The sequence below is a fragment of the Sinohyriopsis cumingii genome, chromosome 12 (genome assembly GCF_028554795.1).
Source record: "Sinohyriopsis cumingii isolate HCF-2022 chromosome 12, ASM2855479v2, whole genome shotgun sequence".
In the NCBI taxonomy this organism is placed as follows: domain Eukaryota; kingdom Metazoa; phylum Mollusca; class Bivalvia; order Unionida; family Unionidae; genus Sinohyriopsis; species Sinohyriopsis cumingii.
The window spans coordinates 240,842-267,480 of record NC_142972.1 but is presented as its reverse complement, the minus strand read 5'-3'; the positions used below and the strand labels follow the sequence as shown (position 1 = coordinate 267,480).

The following is a 26,639-nucleotide window of genomic DNA, read 5'->3' as shown; positions in this document are numbered from 1 at the left end:
TTAACATAATGTAAGGCAGGTTGGCTTTTAATGCAAAGCATGTGAGCTTTTAGTGCAAAGCAGGTCGGTTTTCAGTGCAAAGTAGGTCAGCTTTTAATGCAAAGTATGTCAGCTTTTAATGCAAAGTATGTCAGCTTTTAATGCAAAGCAGATCACCTTTTAATGCAAAGCATGTCAGCTTTTATTGCAGGTTGGTTTTTTAATGCAAAGCTGGTCGGCTTTTAATTCAAAGCAGGTTGGCTTTTAATGCAAAGACAGTTGGCTTTTAATGCAAAGTATGTGAGCTTTTGTTGAAAAAACGGTTGGCTTTCAATGCAGAGTATGTGAGTTTTTAATGCAAAGTAGGTCAGCTTTTAATGCAAAGTATGTGAGCTTTTAATGCAAAGCAGGTTGGCTTTTAATGCAAAGTAGGTCAACTTTTAATGCAAAGATGGTCGGCTTTCAATGCAAAGCATGTGAGCTTTTAATGAAAAGACAGTTGGCTTTTAGTGCAAAGCCGGTCAGCTTTTAATGCAAAGCAGATTGGCTTTTAGTGCAAAGACGGTTGGCTTTTAATGAAAAGCATGTTAGCTTTTAATGAAAAGACAGTTGGCTTTTAGTACAAAGCCAAGCTGATCGGCTTTTAATGCAAAGTTGGTCAGCTTTCAATGCAAAGCAGGTGGGCTTTTAATGAAAAGATAGTTGGCTTTTAGTGCAAAGCCGGTTAGCTTTTAATGCAAAACTGGTCGGCTTTTAATGCAAAGCAGATTGACTTTTAATACAAAGACGGTCGGCTTTCAATGCAAACCATGTGAGCTTTTAACGCAAAGACAGTTGACTTTTAATGCAAAGCCGGTCAGCTTTTAATGCAAAGCAGATTGGCTTTTAATGCAAAGACTGTCAGCTTTTAATGCAAAGTATGTGAGCTTTTAATGAAAAAACAGTTGGCTTTCAATGCAAAGTATGTGAGCTTTTAATGCAAAGCAGGTCAGCTTTTTATGCAAAGACGGTCGGCTTTTAATGCAAATCATTTTTTTATATGCAAAGACGGTCGGCTTTTAATGCAAAGCATGTGAGCTTTTAATGCAAGGACAGTCATCTTTTATCTGAGCATAACAATACAGCATCTGTATCTGCAAATGGGAGGTCAAATTGGTAGATTGATATTTTTCACATTTGAATTCAAGAGGACATATAACATTTATGATGATTACACTGAAATCAAATTAAAATGACTGAACCACAAATTTCAAAACACAAAACTTTTATTGCTATCTGTTTCTTAAAGTGGTTATTTATAGTATACTGAGAATTGTTTTGCTAAGAAAATGTAATGAATTCTAGGTCTACTTATTGTAAGTTGAAAATTGTATGATGCTGATTAAAATTTCTGGACTCGAACCAACATTCTTCAGTTTCAACAACAAGAGTTAAGTCTTGGCATTTTCTAGTGGAAAAATATCAATGGATACAAAACAAGCCCCTGCATAATAATAGTGGGTTAGTGTTGTTGTTATTGTTGTTGTTGTAGGGTTTAATGCCATTTTTCAGCACATGATAGGCTATACATGGCAGCCAGTATTAATGGTGGAGGAAGAACCCGGGAAAACCCTCGGAAAGAACCACCGATCCAAGAGAAGATACTGGCAAGCTTTCTCTTATACCCACATTGGCTGAATCCAAGACTCGAACCCACGCAGACAGAGGTGAGATGTCAGTGATCTGAAATGGAGAGCGCTTTAGACCACTCAGGGTCCCTAGAGAAAAGTAGAGACAAGGGAGTGGCTAGGTTTATTAGCAGCGTTAGTGAATTACCTAGGTGTGAGTATCAAGGGAATAATGTGCCTACAGTTTAAAATTTTTTTTTTTGTATCCTTTAGTTTTTATTAATATTAATGAAATAAGTGAAGAATTTTTGGACATAGATCAAGTTAAGCAGCATTTATCTCCAAAGAGGTCAGTTTTTGAACCAAGTAAAGAGGTCAGTTTTTGAACCAAGAAATTTGATTTTGAAGAAGTTGGGAATTACTTTATCTGCACATACATATGTGTGTTTGTGTGCATGTGTAAATGCTACACCATCTAAGATGGAGACTTCCAAATTTGGAGATATGATTTAGGGTTATATGATTTTTTTAATTCGGATGTTTCTGAGCTTGTGATGATAATGACACAAATATGGTTTTGGTTTTGAAGCATATAACACCATTTTCAGCACATGATAGGCCACAAGTATATTTGGTAGAGGAAAAACCCAGGAAGAACCGCTCTGCCACAGGAAGCTACAGACAGACTTTCTCATATACCCATGTTGGTCAAGCCAAGACTCAAGCTTGCACAGACAGAGGTCAGATGTGTGAGCAATCTATATTGGCCTTAGACTGCTGTGTTATGAGTAAAGCTGAAATGAATACTAAAATGTTCCTTTGAAAATATTCATGGATTGCATTTGGATAGAATTTGAATATTCATCGATGTTAATAAATGTAAGAAGTCCATCCTTCTTTTCTTTGCTTACTTTGGTAATTATTGACAAACCCACCCACCCACCCACTCCCTGTCAAGCCATGCTGGAAACACTTAACTGAGTCATTATTGACAAACCCACCCACCCACTCCCTGTCAAGCCATGCTGGAAACACTTAATTGAGTCATCTAAATCCAATGTAATGAGTTTATTTGGTCATGAGTACATTTTTTGATGATTCCAAAAAATATCAAATGAATGTGGATGTTATTTAGCTTCATTATCATTTGGCTCAGCCATAAATGTTGTTATTGTTGAAGACAGATAGTGAAGGTCATTAACTTGATTACCTGTTTTAAGTCAAATGCAGGGACAATCATAAAAATGATTCTAGGATTTTATTTGTACAAAGTCAAAATCACATAGGCTTGTTACCAATTTAATTTAAGTAACGTTACCTATGTTGATTGCAGGTCTCCTGACTTTTTGACACATTATACAATGCCCACATCCAGGCATTGGGAAGCCATACAAAACTCATTACCTATGTTGATTGCAGGTGACTTTTTGACACATTATACAATGTCCACATCAGGAAGCCATACAAAACTCCTATTCATTCAGACTTGATAAATAGTTGTTGTAACTGAAACCCGTACTCAGGTTTACCAGTAGTCCTCATCTTACGTAAGATATGGGTGTGAAATGGGCTTGTGGTTTCCGTAAGATATGGGTGTGAAATTGGCTTGTGGTTTCTGTAAGATATGGGTGTGAAATGGGCTTGTGGTTTCCGTAAGATATGAGTGTGAAATGGGCTTGTGGTTTCCGTAAGATATGGGTGTGAAATAGGCTTGTGGTTTCCGTAAGATATGGGTGTGAAATGGGCTTGTGGTTTCCGTGAACTTGATAATTTAAACCTATATTAAGGCAAGGTACCTGGAAACTAGTTCCTGTCTCCGCCATAATTGGGAGTACAACATTTGGTTTTCATAGGTTTGGAGGAGATACCTATAAACAGTTAAGGTCATTTTCCAAAGGAATAGGAAACAAAAAGTAAAATAATCCCTGCATGTACTAATGCACAGCAAAGCCTTTATTTTCCAAAGAAACAGATGGGTTTCTTCAGATATGAACTTTGCCTCACAGACCAGTCTCAACATTTAGAGAAAAGGGTGCCAAATGTGAAGCGATTTACAACGTGAGTTAAGGATATTATTTGACATGAAATGTTAGAGTAGATGGATAATTTAAAATTTAAAAACATGTCACATCAGCAAAAAAGACAAATCAACACCACTTTACAAACTTTAAAAGAAGAATATGAGAGTAATGTAACACAGCACTCTGAGCACTGGACCATGATCATTGCAAAATTCCAGTTTACAATCAATCAGTGAAAATTACACATGTAGACTAGTTAAAGTGAGTGCTGAATGTAACTCATTTTTCAATATATTTTGTGTTTGTATTTTGCTTGGCAAGAATTTTGAACAGCTCTAGAACCTGGCAAAATATATTTATCTTTTTCACATGTTCTGTAATTCTGGCATGTAATAAATATACTTTTAACTCACAAATTATACTTTTTTGCCACTTATAGCAATAATTACGCTATAATACCTCTCGGGAGGTTGCTTGGCCAGGAACAAGACGTGCATAACTCTACAGAGTGTCTCCAGTACTGTTAGTTGCTATGGAATGGCTTAACCTGTCTAACCTGTCTAACGTCTATTTTCTGCATTCATAGCATTCAGATTTCATCCAAATGTCTCAATAGCTATCATGATTCCAAAGCACTTTCCAAAGGATGCTGGTAACAATACTGCTAGTGGCCAAATAACAAAGAAGGTACAGGTTTTTGTGTCTTGAGAAGTTAATAATGGAGGTAATTCAACAGATGGAGCCAAACAAGTGAATGTGTTGATGCTGCACATTGGTTGAATCTACCAGTTAGAGCTGGATGTAGGAGGTTGTAGGTTCGAATCACAGCCGAGTTGTATCAAAGACTTATAAAAAATGGTACTAACAGCTGCCACACTGCAGACATTGTAGCTATATGACTGAAAAATTGTTAAAGCTATGGTCAAAAATCCAAATCACACACACACACACACACGGTGTCAGGATAATATGACTGGGTGGAACATGATGCTACATATCTGCAACATGATGTCCCAGTGCTTGACACCATTATAAACTGCCACACTGCAGACAGTGTAGCGATATAACTGAATAATTGTTAAAGCTACGTTAAAATCCAAACACACACTTGAATCTACCACAATCTTGAAGTCATTGGTAGAAGATGTCAGAAAGATTACAACTCTTGGCAACAACATCCCATGTCATTTGCACATGTGACCAGACACAGAGCTCAGTGAAGATGGAAAGGTTACTGGATATGACAAAAAGAAAATGCCAGTGAGCCAACTAATCATTCTTTTCCCAGTATAATGACCTAAAAGTCAACTGTGTTTGTTTTAAACCCTTTTGATGACGTTTTTTGCCTATGTGGATGCTTTCCCCTCGTATTACATTAACTATTATGGGAATTATGGATTCACTACATGTATTTCCACCTTTCATGCAAGCATCCCATCTTCACTAGACAAGATTTAGATAACCCTATCTACACCTTGACATAACGAGCAAACATTTCTGTGCTTCGGGTCTGGGAATTTCATTGGATGCGGCAGCAAGCCACTGCATCCAATCAAAAATTAAGTTGTTCAGCTTTGAATGGACTGATAAATAATCAATTTTCCACCGCTGGTCAATGTTTACACAAATACCTTTCGCTCAGGTACACCTGTAATGGCTTCCCTCTGGTACATAGTCATACTTTTAATGTTAAACTTCCAAAGTATCCTTTTTAGGTCTATTGCCACCACCATGTTTGGCCGATGTACAATGCATCACACTATTGGTCAGTTGGCATTGCATACCAAGGGAGGCAACTCATAGAATCAAATAGATGTCACTAGGACAAAGCACCGGTATATCTGTTCAATCTGCCATGGTGTAGAAAGGGTTATCGGAACCTTGGCTAGTGAAGATGGCAACATTAAGCAGAGCTGGCATTAGCATTTCTGACTTTAAAGAAAACAAGGAAAAAGATCATGTCAGATTTTAAGTATATTTTTAATTACATATCAGGTTAATGACTTCAGCACTTGAATAAAAGGAGTTAAATTTATGAGGTGAGATAAACAAAGAGTGGGCTTGGTAATGGTTTGAAAGATTGACTGCAACTGATTCTGACAACATTAATTTTCAATAACAATTCAAAATTGTTGGAGCTCTGGATGATTGATTGACTTTGATATGACCCCTATTCTATACCATGTTGACTTTGATATGACCCCTATTCTATACCATGTTGACTTTGATATGACCCCAATTCTATACCTTGTGGACTTTGATGTGACCCCTATTTTATATCATGTTACAACTTGCCATAGTAAATATTATCCTGTAATGAAAATAATGAATAGAAGTGGTGATGATGCGAGAAATCAGATTATTCAGAATTTTTATATTGAGTCCAAGATTGAATTTCAGGTTATTTAACAGGCATAAAGTTGAAAACTAATTTAGCATTGCATAGTTTGGATTTTACAGAAGGCTGCCAAAGTTGCTATGAATCATTATTCAGATAAAAAAAAGTTTGGGCTCGACTGTTCATCAGCAGAAGAGCATACGTAATGGTGTGTTGTCCGCTGTCTGTCCATCATTTGATGTCCATCTATACATTAACACAAGTTTGTTGTTGCTGCCCCTTCTAAATTACATGGAGTATTGCCATGAAACTTAACATTCATCCCATAGTCTAGTTGGTCCTGAAAATGGTGTTCACACATCCTCTATGGCCGCTACCATGGCCATCTTGAAACTCTTGCTATCCTGAATGGATGGTCATAAGATTTTCACAAAAAGACTTCTTATGTCTATTTGGTCCTAAAATAAAATGGTGCTGATCTGAGATCCCATAAGGCCACTACAGTAATATCTTAAAATGTTTTGGGTATTCGTACATGGATATCATATAAAAATGGAGTTTTCAGTAAAATACTTCATATGGATAGTTGGCCTTAAATAAGAATGGTGCCAGAGTCTGATGTCCTAAATGGTTGTCACAGTAGTCATCTTGAAAATCTTCTTAATTGCAATTCCTTTTGAACAAAAAGTTGTATTGATGTGGGGCTTTCACTAAAAGACTTACTCTGATATCCAGTTGGATTTGAATGAAATAGGTACCAGTTTGACATCCATTATGGCCACCATGCATCTTATTAATACTACTTCTCCTATTATCAACATGGGGTTTTACAACTGACTTCTTATGATATCCAGTTGGATTTGAATGAAAGAGGTACCAGTCTGACATCCATTATGGCCACCATGCATATTATTAATACTGCTCCCATTATCAACATGGGGTTTTACAATTGACTTCTTATGATATCTAGTTGGATTTGAATGAAATAGGTACCAGTCTGACATCCATTATGGCCACCATGCATGTTATTAATACTGCTCCTCCCATTATCAACATGGGGTTTTACAGTTGACTTCTTATGATACCTTGTTGGTCTTAAGTGAAAATGGTGCTTGTCATACATTTAATATGGCTGCCATGATGTCTGTGTTTTCTTGTCACTACTTCCACTGAATGAATGATTATTATGACACAGGGCTTTGATCAGAAGACTTCAAATGATGTATACTTTGTCCTAAGGGACAAAAATTGTGCCAATCTGGCAGCCAATATATCCACTACAGCAGCTGATTCATCAGATTTGTAATGATTGTTATGCTCACCATGGATTTAATCTCATAACTGTTTTGTGTCTTTGAACATTGAACAAAAAAAAAATAAAATAAAATACAATTTTTAAATTTGACCTCCATCTAACCCTGATTTCAGTATCTGCAAAAAATGTAGTTTGGCTTGAATGTTTGGATATTCATTTCATAGACCCTGATCTGGCTTGAATGTTTGGATATTCATTTCATAGACCCTGATCTGACTTGAATGTTTGGATATTCATTTCATAGACCCTAATCTGGCTTGAATGTTTGGATATTCATTTCATAGACCCTGATCTAGCTTGAATGTTTGGATATTCATTTCATAGACCCTGATCTGGCTTGAATGTTTGGATATTCATTTCATAGACCCTGATCTGGCTTGAATGTTTGGATATTCATTTCATAGATCCTGATCTGGCTTGAATGTTTGGATTTTCATTTCATAGACCCTGATCTGGCTTGAATGTTTGGATATTCATTTCAGATGTAGCAGTGAGGGTTTGTGATAACTGAGAAAAGCATGTGATTATGCTGCTTTTCTGCAGACCTCCAGTTTGACGTATTTTGCCAAATACAGTTATATCGCAAATTTTAACGATGTTTTAAAGGAGCTTACATGTGTTCTCATTATTTGTTATTTTATTTACATTTTGCAGAATTTTATCGTCTTCAAATTTTATATTTTGTTCTTTTTGTGCTTAATATTTCCATTTATTTGGAAAGTTTATCTCCGTAAATTTTTGTGCATTCCATATTTTTGCATTTTGCAAACTTTACATTTTCTTGGCACTAAATAGCCATTTTTGTGCTGTAATGCTGTAAAACACGGTTATACATGCACCCTTTTTATTGATCAAATTCTTTCTGTTTATTGTCCATTCTATGTAAAGAAAAATTACTTTTCAATGCATGTATTTGGTTAGGTCTGATATCATTGATGAGTCATACCTGCACTGCAGTGAGGCATTGTGATTTATGTTTGTTTTGAAATTGGCTGCAAAAGAGACAAAACTGAATACTGGGAGCTGATAATGAATTGTAAAATACTTGTTTTTGCATTAGTTATAAATTGCCTGTTGCCTTGATGCAGGTATCATTTAGAAATGGATTCCTATGTTTTCATACTTTAATGGAATCTTTCTCAGACAGTTTAAAGTTATCAATACAGATTTATAGTAACTGAAAGTGGTACTTTTTAAAATGTCCATATTTTGTTGAGCCCCTATCAGTGGGAAGCCAGATGTTGAAGTCACTTTTTCAAACATGGCTGCCATGGAATCAAAAGTTTGTTAAGGTTTTGGTAAAATGTTTTTAATTTGAATATGTTTCCAAAACCACTTCATAGATTCTCATCATAATTGACATAAATCATCATGAAGCTAATAGATTTCATTCTATGACTTGTTCACCCCACCCCCCATTTTAATTTGGGCCAGGTCTTGGTCATAGAAACTTTACATTGAGCTTTTGGTTCAAGTTTTCCTGTTCTCATCATACTTGGTATTTATCATCATGAAGCAAAGACCAATCATTTGGTAACATGCTTAATTGCTTCTATTACCTTGGGGGTCAAGGTAACAATCATAACATATTGTGTTAAAGTTTGGGTTAAAGTGTTTTATTTGCAAATATTATTTCTTGAAGCCAGTTATGGATTTTGTTCATACTCCGGATGAATCATCAAGAAGACAAGACATTTCTTAAGCTGATATGCACATTTGCAATTTTGACCTTGGGGTCATGGTCACTCATAAAAACTATTAAGGTTTACACTCAGGTTTTTATATGCCAGACATCTGTCTTTACAGCTATCACATTTAACTTTGTTGGTCATTTTCTAGCACACAATGATTGAAGGGTCAGCGATCTTTATACATGCTATACTTGGGTCTTGTTCAGATTTCACTCATGCCCCTTGCCCAAAATGGGCCATTGCAAATCTCATGCCCCTTGTCCAAAATGGGCCATTGCAAATCTCATGCCCTTTGCCCAAAATGGGCCATTGCAAATCTCATGCCCCTTGCCCAAAATGGTCCATTGCAAATCTCATGCCCCTTGCCCAAAATGGGCCATTGCAAATTGTTTCTAGCTTTAGATGTTCCTGTAGATGAAGCATGCAGTGGAACTCTTTTAAGATGCAGTTAAGATACATGCATTGCTTAAGTTTTCTTTTGCCAGTTTTAGTGCGAAAGATATTAAATGAATTTTGGCCACTGACATTGACTCTATCTCTCACTCTCAAACCCATATTTTCATTGCTCAAAAGTTGAGCACAAATAGTTGATATTTAAATTCATGTATGTCCTTCATCAGAAAGAAAGGCAGATTGATTCCTAAAAGAAAATGTTCCAATTCCCACTCATTCATTTTGACCTTACAGTTCAAAGACTTTCTCCGCTATGCATGCCAAGCCAGTGGGGCTTTTACCCGTGACATCAAGATGTAGGTAATGGTACACACTTAACTTTTCAGCTGTTATTAAGCTTTCAATAAATGTAAAGTTGACCTTCCTAGTAATATTCAGTTTACAATTTTAATTTTCTTTAAAATTTCTATATCAAGATGACATGTACATACATTTTACTCAGAAACCAAACACCTGCTGATTTTCATGGTTGTAACTAGTCGTATAAATACAGTGATGTTCCTGCAATTCCAACATCCATTATCATCTGATAAATTTTAATGTTTGATAATGGTGAGGTATTTAGTAAACTTTTTTTTCATTTTAATGATAAGGTTTCATTGAAAAATGTTTTTGTATAATCAGTTTTAGAATGAGCTTAATTCATGCCCTGGTGTTGTGGTCATTGATAGACTTGACTGGTGGTATAGTCATAGCTGTCACAGTTTCTTGTGGTGAGCAAATAGTTTCCTTAGTACTTGGTACTAACAGAAGAAAGGATTGTTCAAACAGAATGAAGTCATGCTTTCATTGAGCAAATACACTTTACTCTAACCAGTGATATCAGATCACTTACACCATATTCAGGGAAGTACATGTATCAGAAAAGTCATTTATTATCTACCCTAACCTGTAAGTTTAGTCCTTGTATACCACCAACTTGCCTATATTTGTCTGTGTACTAGAATGCACTTCAATGTAAACAGGCTTGACTCAGATCTCTTTCTTGTGGTGGCATTGTTTTATGCTCACCATGGATTTAATCTCATAACTGCTCTGTGTCTCTGAACCTTAAACAAAAATGTTAGTCTTTTTGAAAAAAAGACTTTAAAAATAAAATAAAATACAATTTTAAAATTTGACTTCCATCTAACCCTGATTTTACTATCTGCAAAAAATGTCGGCTGGCTTGAGTGTTTGGATATTCATTTCATAGACCTTGATCTGTCAGGCCATTACATGATGATATACCTAGGTCTACAGTATATATTCTCATAAGTCAATGCTGACTGCAAACAACATACACCCTGATCTGACAGGCCTTTGATTATAGACTTATGTGTACAGTATATATTCTTATAGTCAATGCTGACTGCAGACAACATAGATCCTGGTTTGACAGGCCTTTGTGTGATTATAGACTTAGGTCTACAATATATATTATTATAGTCAATGCTGACTGCAAACAACATAGACCCTGATCTGACAGGCCTTTGTGTGATGGTAGACCTAGGTTTACAGTATATACTCTCACAGGTCAGCTTCAACTGTAAAGAACATAGATCTTGGTCTGACATTACATAATGCGTTAACAGATCAGGGTCATTGTTGTTTCTATTGATTACTGCATAGACCCGAATCTGCCAGAGCATTATGCAGCAGCAGACCTGGGTCTATGCAGTTTGATCTGATTCACATGCAAGTATATATGGACTGTTCTCTACAATAGGTCTGTACTGTTACAAACAGGTTGAGGTCTGCATCAATCGATTACTGTTACAAACAGGTTGAGGTCTGCATGAATCGATTACTGTTACAAACAGGTTGAGGTCTGCATGAATTGATTGCTGTTACAAATAGGTTGAGGTCTGCATGAATTGATTGCTGTTACAAATAGGTTGAGGTCTGCATGAATTGATTGCTGTTACAAACAGGTTGAGGTCTGCATGAATTGATTACTGTTACAAACAGGTTGAGGTCTGCATGAATTGATTGCTGTTACAAATAGGTTGAGGTCTGCATGAATTGATTGCTGTTACAAATAGGTTGAGGTCTGCATGAATTGATTGCTGTTACAAACAGGTTGAGGTCTGCATGAATTGATTACTGTTACAAACAGGTTGAGGTCTGCATGAATCGATTACTGTTACAAACAGGTTGAGGTCTGCATGAATCGATTACTGTTACAAACAGGTTGAGGTCTGCATGAATTGATTGCTGTTACAAATAGGTTGAGGTCTGCATGAATTGATTGCTGTTACAAACAGGTTGAGGTCTGCATGAATTGATTGCTGTTACAAACAGGTTGAGGTCTGCATGAATTGATTGCTGTTACAAACAGGTTGAGGTCTGCATGAATTGATTGCTGTTACAAACAGGTTGAGGTCTACATGAATTGATTGCTGTTACAAACAGGTTGAGGTCTGCATGAATTTATTGCTGTTACAAACAGGTTGAGGTCTGCATGAATTTATTGCTGTTACAAACAGGATGAGGTCTACATGAATCGATTGCTGTAGCCATGTGTGCTTCAGCTTAAAGTTATCAATACTTGTGTACTTCTAGGCCTAAGTGGATTTTTGTTATACCAGTAGTTAAAAAACAACAAGAATTGATGCTGTTATGGTGTTTATTATAACCAGAGATACATAATAAAAAGGATTCATATTTTATTTATTGAGGATAACACAGCATATCAAACTTTTTGTTTTAGGCATTCATCGTTGCTGATATACAGTACATGTAGTATAAAAAGAAACAGTCGCCCTTGAGGTCTTCATCAATGCTAATATAACAATGTTGAAAATGAAAGTACTGGGACTTGTGCAAAATGAAAGTACTGGGACTTGTGCAAAATTTACAGTAATTCAGTTTTTGTTGTTGTTGTTGTTGTTGATGTAAATTCTTTTGAATTTTGTAGGAAAAAATACATTTTTGTTGGAACTTAAATTCATGTATTGGGGATTGGGTTTTGCTGTTTCCATCGGAGGTTCATTGTTGCAGTGTCTTTATGGTTTGAAGCTTGGTTGCTGTTATAGGGTTTAACGCCATTTTTCAGCACAAGATAGGCTCTACATGGCAGCTAGTATAAATGGTGGAGGAAGAACCCGGGAAAACCCTGGGAAAAAACCCACCAACCCACGAGAAGCTACTAGCAAGCTTTCTCACATACCCACATTGGCCGAGCGCGAGACTTGAACCCACGCAGACAGGTGAGATGGCAGTAAACTTAATGGTGAGTGCTTTAGAGCACTCAGCCACTCGGGTCCCCTGGTTTGAAGCTGAAAACTTCAGTCCGTGAAAAGATGGACTCCAGAAAACAGTACATTCATTCAGAGGAAACAAATGGTCAGCAGAATTAACTCCCCTACATTTGAAAAGGAATAAGGGATAAGTTTTCTAAATGTAGGAGTTTTTTTAATGAAATAATTTTAGGGCTTGAAAATATGATACAGAATTTTAGAGCATTTTCTTATGAATTTTTGGTTTTATTTCTTTTTAGAAATAAACATGCATCCTGCTGTCTTGCATTCAAAAATAAACCTTGGGTCATGCATTCTAATATAATCCCTTGGCCACACATTCAAAAATAAACCCTGGGCCACACATTCAAAAATAAACCCTGGGTGATTAAAATTTCATGAATTACAAGATTAATATCAATACGATGATTGTTTATATGTAACTTAAGATATAAGAGATCAGTGATAACCAATATAATTGTGGCACATTCATACCTTCGATATTGTTTCAATCTGTGTATGCAAATAATTATATCTGAAAAGTACTGTATTTTAATTAGCAGTTGATTCTGGACAATAAGAAAATTGTTTTGTATAACACTATTTTTGGATTGCATGCATTTAAGTCACCTTGGGCAGCGCTTCTCAGTTGGGATGGTTTCTGAGTCACTTATATACATTAGATTTTGTTAGATATGTTGGTAAGAACTACACTGTCAGTAATTTTCATTCAGCCTTATAATAAGCAACCGATGGATGGTAAGCTACAAGTACAAGCCTAATGGTTGTTTTTTGAAGATGCAGTCAATTTTCTTAAGTACTGTTTTCTGATATTATGCAACAGTAGATAACTGAGTAAATTTTAACCATTGCAAACAGTTTTCTGCATTCTAAAATTTAAGAATCTTTCAGAACAAATTTAATGATGCAACTGGTCCAGTGTAAATGAGACTGGTCCAGTGTAAATGAGACTGGTCCATTGTAAATGAGACTGGTCCAGTGTAAATGAGACTGGTCCATTGTAAATGATGGTCAGGTCTCTCTCCTGAAAGTTTTTATACTAAAGGCAATTTTCAGGCATAATTAAATGATGATACTTTGATGCAAGTCATTGCCTTTTGCAACCACCATGGACAGTCCAAAAGTACATAATTGCAACCACCATGGACAGTCCAGAAGTACATCATTGTAACCACAATTGGTAATCCAAAAGTACATAATTGAAACCACAAAGGACAGTCCAAAAGTACTTAATTGCAACTACCATGGGCAGTCCAGAAGTACTTAATTGCAACTACCATGGACAGTTTAAATGTACAAAATTGAAACCACCATGGATGTACCAAAAGAACATAATTAAAACCACCATGGGTAGTGCAAAAGTATGTAACTGCAACCACCATGGACAGTACAAAAGTAAGTAGATAATTGCAGCCACCATGGGAAGTACAAAAGTAAGTAATTAAAACCACCATGGGCAGTCCAAAGTACATGTACATCATTGCAACCATCATAAACAGTCCAAAAGTAAATAACTGCAACCATAAACAGTCCAAAAGTGCATAATTGCAACCACCATGGACAGTTCAGAAGTACATCATTGCAACCAAGAGATTTGTTTAAATGCTACTTGTCTTCACACTAAATAGTTATATATGTGGTACATATGTTGTTATTATAAATATACACTATCCAAGCTAAAGTTAAAAGTTTTTCAGGTAACCCGTACTCCTCCTTTTCACCCACCTGTTTCATCAACATATTCATTTTTTGCTGTTGTATTTGTTTTGTCTTTTAAGTTATACATTAAGACATCTCCACACAATACTTTACAATGTTTTCAGTCCTGTGCATTGTGTACTCAGTTTCAGCTACATTATATTTAAAAAAAGTATTAATAGTGAGGAGAGAACTTGAATTTAACATGTTCGTTTTGCTCATTTGTCAATATATCTTGTTCCATTTTATGTTTTTTCGGTCAGTTGAAATCAATTACCGTAGATTTTTTTCTTGTCACAGTTTATTTTTATTTCACTTAGTCTCGTCTGGATTACGTTATAGATCAGTCTGTGCACAAGAAACCGGTTTTGCTGGCGTGTAAATCATAGTATCATAAACATGCATATAAGGCTTAAGAAAATTTAAGTACATTTGTATCGCATCCATAAATTTAAGCGTTTGGCAGATGAGTTTATGATCTACAATATCAAAGTCCTTGTTTTAGGTACAGTTTGATGTTGTAATTGACATTCCTGTCATGCAATCCTTCTGACCATGAATCTTTGATATTTCAAATGGGCAATTTGACAGAATGTTAAAGATTAAACTTTGATGCTGCTGGTTGGGGAGCCACAGTAATGCAGTTGATAGAGTGTTGAACTTGTAATCCAAATGTCTTGGGTTCATTACCTGCCCAGGACAGCTTCCTGAGGTGTCTTTGCTTCCATTTCCTCAGAAATGCATAGGCAATAATGTGTTAGAAAGTGCTGTCGATAAACAACCCTCACACAACCCAGCTTGGAATTACATTTTCAAATTAATTTGGACAGGGCAAGAATTGATCTATAATTTGTTACATTTCGTTTTCTATCACTTTTGTTAACTGGTATAACTAAGCATTTTTCATTACCTGCAGAAAGTTTCCACAATGTATTGTCATAATGAAAAATATATGTCAGAGAAGATGCAGTATTTTGCAGTATATATATATATATATATCTATTCTTAACTCCCTTGGGGTTTGTTTTAGATAGATTCCATTGATTATTATTTGTGTATGTACCAATTAACCTTCTCATTATTTTCACTTTTCATAGACATGGCCACCCCTGAGGAGCTGGAGTTGTCCCCAGTTACCTCCCTTTCGGAAAACCTTCGTCGGGCTGCAGCAAGGGGTCAGCTGGACAGGGTGCAGCAACTCCTTGAAGAGGGTGCAACTTTCGATATTGACACTGTAAGTAATAGGTCTTAACAGAAAAATAATTAACACTAATAGGACTTCACGGAAAATTAATTATTGGCACTGTAAGTAATAGGACTTCACGGAAAATGAATTATTGGCACTGTAAGTAATAGGACTTCACAGAAAATTAATTCTTGGCACTGTAAGTAATAGGACTTGACAGAAAATTATTGACATTTTAAGTAATAGGACTTGACAGAAAATTAATTATTGACATGTTAAGTAATATGACTTGACAGAAAATTATTGACATTGTAAGTAATAGCACTTGACAAAATATTAATTATTGACACAGTAAGTAATAGGACTTGATAGAAAATTATTGACATTGTGAGTAATAGAATTTGACAGAAAATTAATTTATTTTCTTTACACCTAGACTGTTGTGGTGTGGTTCAAATGCCATAAATCAAAAAAGTATCGACAGGAGCTGCACTATCTTTGTAGACATTTTATTGCATCAGATGATCCAGTAATTCATGTCATTTAGATGAGAATAATTATGCCAGTAATTCATGTCATTTAGATGAGAGTTCTTATGTCAGTAATTCATGTCATAATGCCAGTTTATTCACGTCATTTAGATGAGAATAATTATGCCAGTAATTCATGTTGTAATGCCAGTAATTCATGTCATTTAGATGAGAGTAATATGCCAGTAATTCATGTCATAATGCCAGTAATTCATGTCATTTAGATGAGAGTATTTATGCCAGTAATTCATGTTGTAATGCCAGCAAATTCATGTCATTTAGATGAGAGTAATTATGCCAGTAATTCATGTCATTTAGATGAGATTATTTATGCCAGTAATTCATGTCATTTAGATTAGAGTAATTATGCCAGTAATTCATGTTGTAATGCCAGCAAATTCATGTCATTTAGATGAGAGTAATATGCCAGTAATTCATGTCATTTAGATGAGAGTAATTATTCCAGTAATTCATGTCATTTAGATGAGAGTAATTATGCCAGTAATTCATGTCGTAATGCCAGTAATTCATGTCATTTAGATGATAGTAGTTTTGCCAGTAATTCATGTTGTAATGCCAGTAATTCATGTCATTTAGATGAGAGTAATTATGCCATTAATTCATGTCATTTAAATGAGAGTAATTATGCCAGTAATTCATGTCATAATGCCAGTAATTCATATCATTTAGATGAGAGTATTTATGCCAATAATTCATGTCATTTAGATGAGAGTAATTATGCCAGTAATTCATGTCATTTAGATGAGTGTACTTATGCCAGTAATTTCATGTTGTAATGCCAGTAATTCATGTCATTTAGATGAGAGAAATTATGCCAGTAATTCATGTCATTTAGATGAGTGTAATTATGCCAGTAATTCATGTCATTTAGACGAGAGTACTTATGCCAGTAATTCATGTCATTTAGAATTACAAATATTGTCTTTAATGGAGAGATGTCATTTCTACAATGGTTGAAATTATGGATAAAGTAAGATGTTTTCCTTTTTGAGGAGGCAGTCTTTCAAGGAGGTGTCCATGAAGATAGGTTTTACTGTTGCTTTATGAAACATTTTTCAGGATGTCTTTTACCTTTTCTTCGTTTTTTGATTTTGCTTGCAGAAAGGGTGTACAGCTTTACACTATGCAGCATTGCATGGTCATGTGGAGGTGGTACAATACCTTCTTGGACAGAACTGTATGGTTGATGCACAGGACGAGGTATAAAACTTGGGGCATTTTTTAAAAGTATTCAGAATAACTAAAAAAACTATTGTAAATGGAGTTCAGTCCCAAAATAAAATGTGTGTGTGTAGCAAAATTTCACAGGTTTTGCAAGTAGACAAATATATTTCTGAAAATTTATTCCCACTTGATCTTATTCTAGTTCCCATTTGCTGTCATCTGTTCAGAAAGAAAACTTGAACTGATGTGAAGAACTACATTCATATTAGTAGACACATGACTTTTTAATTCAGTGAACATGGTGTTAATAGACACTGGACTTTTTAATTCAGTGAACATGGTGTTAATAGACACTGGACTTTTTAATTCAGTGAACATGGTGTTAATAGACACTGGACTTTTTAATTCAGTGAACATGGTAGTAGTGTAACCTGGCCTGTCAGCAGTTAGGTAGGACATGACCCAGTCAGTAGCCAGATTTTGTGACAACAAAATTGGTCTTTTTAGTAGTCTGATCCAGTCATTAGTTGACTGATCCAGTCATTAGTAGACTGATCCAGTCATTAGTCGACTGATCCAGTCATTAGTAGACTGATCCAGTCATTAGTGGACTGATCCAGTCATTAGTAGTCTGATCCAGTCATTAGTGAACTGATCTAGTCAGTAATAGTTTGATCCAGTCAGTAGTAGTCTAATCCAGTCATTAGTAGTCTAATCCAGTCATTAGTAGTCTGATGCAGTCATGAGGAGACTGATGCAGTCATTAGGTGTTTGATCCAGTCATTAAGTATAGAAATGTCATTGGTATACAATTTTTTTTTCATTAAAGAACAGAAATTATTGGGGCAGATATTGAAAAATCTGACTGCAACTGGTCACATCAGATTATCCAGTCATATCAGACTATAACCAGTCTTATCAGCTGAACTATTTTGTATTTTAGGCCACCAATGTGGGTAAATTTTAGGGCTGCAGTCCCATTTGCTACACTTCCTTGACTTTGCACATGCTGTTGATTTGATCAGATTACTGATGGGTGGGGGGACCCCAAAAAGATTTTTAAAATAAAAATCTCAGATTTTAATTCTGCACATTTTTCTATCCGCATGCTTGGAAAGTTTGGAGTACAAACTACAAAAACGTGTGCACCATTGTTCTATTCACTGTATTCCATCCATGTCTTGTGGTCATTTTGCTTTGCAGTTATTTGACCACTCCAGATCAGAAATTTTTCCATATTTGATTATCTGAGATTACACAATTATCATTAATTTGATACTACTTTATTTATCTGTAACAAAACTTTCAGGGAAATGTCACTTTATCCACATTAAAATTTGTTTGTATGGTAGCCATGCCAATAGAGAATGCATCAGCAATTGGGATTTGATTTGAAACATGCCACTGTCTATTAGCTAAAGTCATCCAACAAAGACAACTATTACATGCTCTATCACCCATTTCTTCGACAAACCAATAAGAAAGTACTACTGGATCAACAGGCCTCACCGCACTAAGTTAGAGATCAGAGAAACCACTGTCATGTCAGTGTTTTGACAAAAAAAAGAACACATTTATGACTCCAAGGTGGTATTCTTGTATTTATTATTAATTAGTAGATAATGAACATATTGACACCTGTGGATTGATATGGCTATATGCAACACAAGAATGGATAATTGTTGCATCATGCATTAAGTAAATACCTCAAGGGCCAATGTAACTAATATTTAGCGTTATCCATTTTTAATATATTTTTAGTTGCCCAGCTAGGCTTTCACATTGAGAAAAATGTGTGCCCAACATTAATTTTTAGTTATTCAAGGTTCTCTGTCACTGGATTTATTTTACACCAGCTATATATCCACAGGATAAACCTTTTGTAGAAAATTGTCTTTGGATTGTTTTTCAGAACGGCCATGCACCAATTCATCGTGCAGCATCCCAAGGTCACCTGGAGGTCATCCGCATGCTAATAGAAGCTGGATGTAACGTCGATGTACAGGATGAGGTATTCTTTATATTCATGCACATTATCTAGTTTTGATTATATGCTGAGTTTTCACCTAACTGTTCATCTATTCTTGAAACTTATTGTCAGGTCAGAATTCTAAGCAATGATAACAACATTTGTCTTGGTAGTAAAAACATTAGTGGAATTCTAAACCTTGATACAACATTTATCATGGTAGTAAAAACATTAGTGAAATTCTAAACCATGATACAACATTTATCATGGTAGTAAAAACATTAGTGGAATTCTATACCATGATACAACATTTATCATGGTAGTAAAAACATTAGTGAAATTCTAAACCTTGATACAACATTTATCATGGTAGTAAAAACATTAGTGGAATTCTATACCATGATACAACATTTATCATGGTAGTAAAAACATTAGTGGAATTCTAAACCATGATACAACATTTATCATGGTAGTAAAAACATTAGTGGAATTCTAAACCTTTATACAACATTTATCATGGTAGTAAAAACATTAGTGAAATTCTAAACCATGATACAACATTTATCTTGGTAGTAAAAACATTAGTGGAATTCTATACCATGATACAACATTTATCATGGTAGTAAAAACATTAGTGAAATTCTAAACCATGATACAACATTTATCATGGTAGTAAAAACATTAGTGGAATTCTATACCATGATACAACATTTATCATGGTAGTAAAAACATTAGTGGAATTCTAAACCATGATACAACATTTATCATGGTAGTAAAAACATTAGTGGAATTCTAAACCTTTATACAACATTTATCATGGTAGTAAAAACATTAGTGGAATTCTAAACCATGATACAACATTTATCATGGTAAGATGAGCATTAGTGGAATTATTAACCACAATATAAGATTTATCAAAGTAATAAGCATTATTGGAATTCTAGGTTATGAAATGATATCATGTAAGGCATATTGGTAGAATTATAAGGCAGGAAATGACATTTAAGGTGAATATTAGTGGAATTCTAAACCATAATATGACATTTAAGGTGAATATTAGTGGAATTCTAAACCATAATATGACATATAGGTGAATATTAGTGGAATTCTAAACCATAATATGACATTTAAGGTGAATATTAGTGGAATTCTAAACCATAATATGACATTTAAGGTGAATATTAGTGGAATTCTAAACCATAATATGACATATAGGTGAATATTAGTGGAATTCTAAACCATAATATGACATTTAAGGTGAATATTAGTGGAATTCTAAACCATAATATGACATATAGGTGAATATTAGTGGAATTCTAAACCATAATATGACATTTAAGGTGAATATTAGTGGAATTCTAAACCATGATATGACATTTAAGGTGAATATTAGTGGAATTCTAAACCATAATATGACATTCAAGGTGAATATTAGTGGAATTCTAAACCATGATATGACATTTAAGGTGAATATTAGTGGAATTCTAAACCATAATATGACATTTAAGGTGAATATTAGTGGAATTCTAAACCATGATATGACATTTAAGGTGAATATTAGTGGAATTCTAAACCATGATATGACATTTAAGGTGAATATTAGTGAAATTCTAAACCATAATATGACATTTAAGGTGAATATTAGTGGAATTCTAAACCATGATATGACATTTAAGGTGAATATTAGTGGAATTCTAAACCATAATATGACATTTAAGGTGAATATTAGTGGAATTCTAAACCATAATATGACATATAGGTGAATATTAGTGGAATTCTAAACCATAATATGACATTTAAGGTGAATATTAGTGGAATTCTAAACCATAATATGACATATAGGTGAATATTAGTGGAATTCTAAACCATAATATGACATTTAAGGTGAATATTAGTGGAATTCTAAACCATGATATGACATTTAAGGTGAATATTAGTGGAATTCTAAACCATAATATGACATTCAAGGTGAATATTAGTGGAATTCTAAACCATGATATGACATTTAAGGTGAATATTAGTGGAATTCTAAACCATAATATGACATTTAAGGTGAATATTAGTGGAATTCTAAACCATGATATGACATTTAAGGTGAATATTAGTGGAATTCTAAACCATGATATGACATTTAAGGTGAATATTAGTGAAATTCTAAACCATAATATGACATTTAAGGTGAATGTTAGTGGAATTCTAAACCATGATATGACATTTAAGGTGAATGTTAGTGGAATTCTAAACCATGATATGACATTTAAGGTGAATATTAGTGGAATTCTAAACCATAATATGACATTTAAGGTGAATATTAGTGGAATTCTAAACCATGATATGACATTTAAGGTGAATATTAGTGGAATTCTAAACCATGATATGACATTTAAGGTGAATATTAGTGGAATTCTAAACCATGATATGACATTTAAGGTGAATATTAGTGGAATTCTAAACCATGATATGACATTTAAGGTGAATATTAGTGGAATTCTAAACCATAATATGACATTTAAGGTGAATATTAGTGGAATTCTAAACCATAATATGACATATAGGTGAATATTAGTGGAATTCTAAACCATAATATGACATTTAAGGTGAATATTAGTGGAATTCTAAACCATAATATGACATATAGGTGAATATTAGTGGAATTCTAAACCATAATATGACATTTAAGGTGAATATTAGTGGAATTCTAAACCATAATATGACATATAGGTGAATATTAGTGGAATTCTAAACCATAATATGACATTTAAGGTGAATATTAGTGGAATTCTAAACCATAATATGACATATAGGTGAATATTAGTGGAATTCTAAACCATAATATGACATTTAAGGTGAATATTAGTGGAATTCTAAACCATGATATGACATTTAAGGTGAATATTAGTGGAATTCTAAACCATAATATGACATTCAAGGTGAATATTAGTGGAATTCTAAACCATGATATGACATTTAAGGTGAATATTAGTGGAATTCTAAACCATAATATGACATTTAAGGTGAATATTAGTGGAATTCTAAACCATGATATGACATTTAAGGTGAATATTAGTGGAATTCTAAACCATGATATGACATTTAAGGTGAATATTAGTGAAATTCTAAACCATAATATGACATTTAAGGTGAATATTAGTGGAATTCTAAACCATGATATGACATTTAAGGTGAATATTAGTGGAATTCTAAACCATAATATGACATTTAAGGTGAATATTAGTGGAATTCTAAACCATAATATGACATATAGGTGAATATTAGTGGAATTCTAAACCATAATATGACATTTAAGGTGAATATTAGTGGAATTCTAAACCATAATATGACATATAGGTGAATATTAGTGGAATTCTAAACCATAATATGACATTTAAGGTGAATATTAGTGGAATTCTAAACCATGATATGACATTTAAGGTGAATATTAGTGGAATTCTAAACCATAATATGACATTCAAGGTGAATATTAGTGGAATTCTAAACCATGATATGACATTTAAGGTGAATATTAGTGGAATTCTAAACCATAATATGACATTTAAGGTGAATATTAGTGGAATTCTAAACCATGATATGACATTTAAGGTGAATATTAGTGGAATTCTAAACCATGATATGACATTTAAGGTGAATATTAGTGAAATTCTAAACCATAATATGACATTTAAGGTGAATGTTAGTGGAATTCTAAACCATGATATGACATTTAAGGTGAATGTTAGTGGAATTCTAAACCATGATATGACATTTAAGGTGAATATTAGTGGAATTCTAAACCATAATATGACATTTAAGGTGAATATTAGTGGAATTCTAAACCATGATATGACATTTAAGGTGAATATTAGTGGAATTCTAAACCATGATATGACATTTAAGGTGAATATTAGTGGAATTCTAAACCATGATATGACATTTAAGGTGAATATTAGTGGAATTCTAAACCATGATATGACATTTAAGGTGAATATTAGTGGAATTCTAAACCATAATATGACATTTAAGGTGAATATTAGTGGAATTCTAAACCATAATATGACATATAGGTGAATATTAGTGGAATTCTAAACCATAATATGACATTTAAGGTGAATATTAGTGGAATTCTAAACCATAATATGACATATAGGTGAATATTAGTGGAATTCTAAACCATAATATGACATTTAAGGTGAATATTAGTGGAATTCTAAACCATAATATGACATATAGGTGAATATTAGTGGAATTCTAAACCATAATATGACATTTAAGGTGAATATTAGTGGAATTCTAAACCATGATATGACATTTAAGGTGAATATTAGTGGAATTCTAAACCATAATATGACATTTAAGGTGAATATTAGTGGAATTCTAAACCATGATATGACATTTAAGGTGAATATTAGTGGAATTCTAAACCATAATATGACATTTAAGGTGAATATTAGTGGAATTCTAAACCATGATATGACATTTAAGGTGAATATTAGTGGAATTCTAAACCATGATATGACATTTAAGGTGAATGTTAGTGAAATTCTAAACCATAATATGACATTTAAGGTGAATGTTAGTGGAATTCTAAACCATGATATGACATTTAAGGTGAATGTTAGTGGAATTCCAAACCATGATATGACATTTAAGGTGAATATTAGTGGAATTCTAAACCATAATATGACATTTAAGGTGAATATTAGTGGAATTCTAAACCATGATATGACATTTAAGGTGAATATTAGTGGAATTCTAAACCATGATATGACATTTAAGGTGAATATTAGTGGAATTCTAAACCATGATATGACATTTAAGGTGAATATTAGTGGAATTCTAAACCATGATATGACATTTAAGGTGAATATTAGTGGAATTCTAAACCATGATATGACATTTAAGGTGAATATTAGTGGAATTCTAAACCATGATATGACATTTAAGGTGAATATTAGTGGAATTCTAAACCATGATATGACATTTAAGGTGAATATTAGTGGAATTCTAAACCATGAAATGACATTTAAGGTGAATATTAGTGGAATTCTAAACCATGAAATGACATTTAAGGTGAATATTAGTGGAATTCTAAACCATGATATGACATTTAAGGTGAATATTAGTGGAATTCTAAACCATGATATGACATTTAAGGTGAATGTTAGTGGAATTCTAAACCATGAAATGACATTTAAGGTGAATGTTAGTGGAATTCTAAACCATGATATGACATTTAAGGTGAATGTTAGTGGATTTCTAAACCATGATATGACATTTAAGGTGAATATTAGTGGAATTCTAAACCATAATATGACATTTAAGGTGAATATTAGTGGAATTCTAAACCATGATATGACATTTAAGGTGAATATTAGTGGAATTCTAAACCATAATATGACATTTAAGGTGAATATTAGTGGAATTCTAAACCATAATATGACATATAGGTGAATATTAGTGGAATTCTAAACCATAATATGACATTTAAGGTGAATATTAGTGGAATTCTAAACCATGATATGACATTTAAGGTGAATATTAGTGGAATTCTAAACCATAATATGACATTCAAGGTGAATATTAGTGGAATTCTAAACCATGATATGACATTTAAGGTGAATATTAGTGGAATTCTAAACCATAATATGACATTTAAGGTGAATATTAGTGGAATTCTAAACCATGATATGACATTTAAGGTGAATATTAGTGGAATTCTAAACCATGATATGACATTTAAGGTGAATATTAGTGAAATTCTAAACCATAATATGACATTTAAGGTGAATGTTAGTGGAATTCTAAACCATGATATGACATTTAAGGTGAATGTTAGTGGAATTCTAAACCATGATATGACATTTAAGGTGAATATTAGTGGAATTCTAAACCATAATATGACATTTAAGGTGAATATTAGTGGAATTCTAAACCATGATATGACATTTAAGGTGAATATTAGTGGAATTCTAAACCATGATATGACATTTAAGGTGAATATTAGTGGAATTCTAAACCATGATATGACATTTAAGGTGAATATTAGTGGAATTCTAAACCATGATATGACATTTAAGGTGAATATTAGTGGAATTCTAAACCATGATATGACATTTAAGGTGAATATTAGTGGAATTCTAAACCATGATATGACATTTAAGGTGAATATTAGTGGAATTCTAAACCATGAAATGACATTTAAGGTGAATATTAGTGGAATTCTAAACCATGATATGACATTTAAGGTGAATATTAGTGGAATTCTAAACCATGATATGACATTTAAGGTGAATATTAGTGGAATTCTAAACCATGAAATGACATTTAAGGTGAATGTTAGTGGAATTCTAAACCATGATATGACATTTAAGGTGAATATTAGTGGAATTCTAAACCATGAAATGACATTTAAGGTGAATGTTAGTGGAATTCTAAACCATGATATGACATTTAAGGTGAATATTAGTGGAATTCTAAACCATAATATGACATTTAAGGTGAATATTAGTGGAATTCTAAACCATGATATGACATTTAAGGTGAATATTAGTGGAATTCTAAACCATAATATGACATTCAAGGTGAATATTAGTGGAATTCTAAACCATGATATGACATTCAAGGTGAATATTAGTGGAATTCTAAACCATAATATGACATTTAAGGTGAATATTAGTGGAATTCTAAACCATGATATGACATTTAAGGTGAATATTAGTGGAATTCTAAACCATGATATGACATTTAAGGTGAATATTAGTGGAATTCTAAACCATGATATGACATTTAAGGTGAATATTAGTGGAATTCTAAACCATGATATGACATTTAAGGTGAATATTAGTGGAATTCTAAACCATGAAATGACATTTAAGGTGAATATTAGTGGAATTCTAAACCATGAAATGACATTTAAGGTGAATATTAGTGGAATTCTAAACCATGATATGACATTTAAGGTGAATATTAGTGGAATTCTAAACCATGAAATGACATTTAAGGTGAATGTTAGTGGAATTCTAAACCATGATATGACATTTAAGGTGAATATTAGTGGAATTCTAAACCATGAAATGACATTTAAGGTGAATGTTAGTGGAATTCTAAACCATGATATGACATTTAAGGTGAATATTAGTGGAATTCTAAACCATAATATGACATTTAAGGTGAATATTAGTGGAATTCTAAACCATGATATGACATTTAAGGTGAATATTAGTGGAATTCTAAACCATAATATGACATTCAAGGTGAATATTAGTGGAATTCTAAACCATGATATGACATTCAAGGTGAATATTAGTGGAATTCTAAACCATAATATGACATTAAAGGTGAATATTAGTGGAATTCTAAACCATAATATGACATTAAAGGTGAATATTAGTGGAATTCTAAACCATGATATGACATTTAAGGTGAATA

The 26,639-nt window shown here is 33.5% G+C and overlaps 1 protein-coding gene across 2 annotated transcripts in view; it reads left to right on the top strand.

Annotated features, from left to right (window-relative positions):
• Positions 1-26,639, top strand: part of LOC149785896 (uncharacterized) — a 277,180-nt gene that overhangs the window by 210,121 nt on the left and 40,420 nt on the right. For both annotated transcript variants that reach the window (XM_089976106.1, XM_089976107.1), the window contains 3 exons: positions 15,442-15,578; positions 17,183-17,281; positions 19,158-19,256. In XM_089976106.1, the coding sequence (XP_089832232.1) occupies positions 15,444-15,578; positions 17,183-17,281; positions 19,158-19,256 (333 nt within the window). In that variant the 5' untranslated portion in view covers positions 15,442-15,443. The remainder of the gene's footprint in view (positions 1-15,441; positions 15,579-17,182; positions 17,282-19,157; positions 19,257-26,639) is intronic.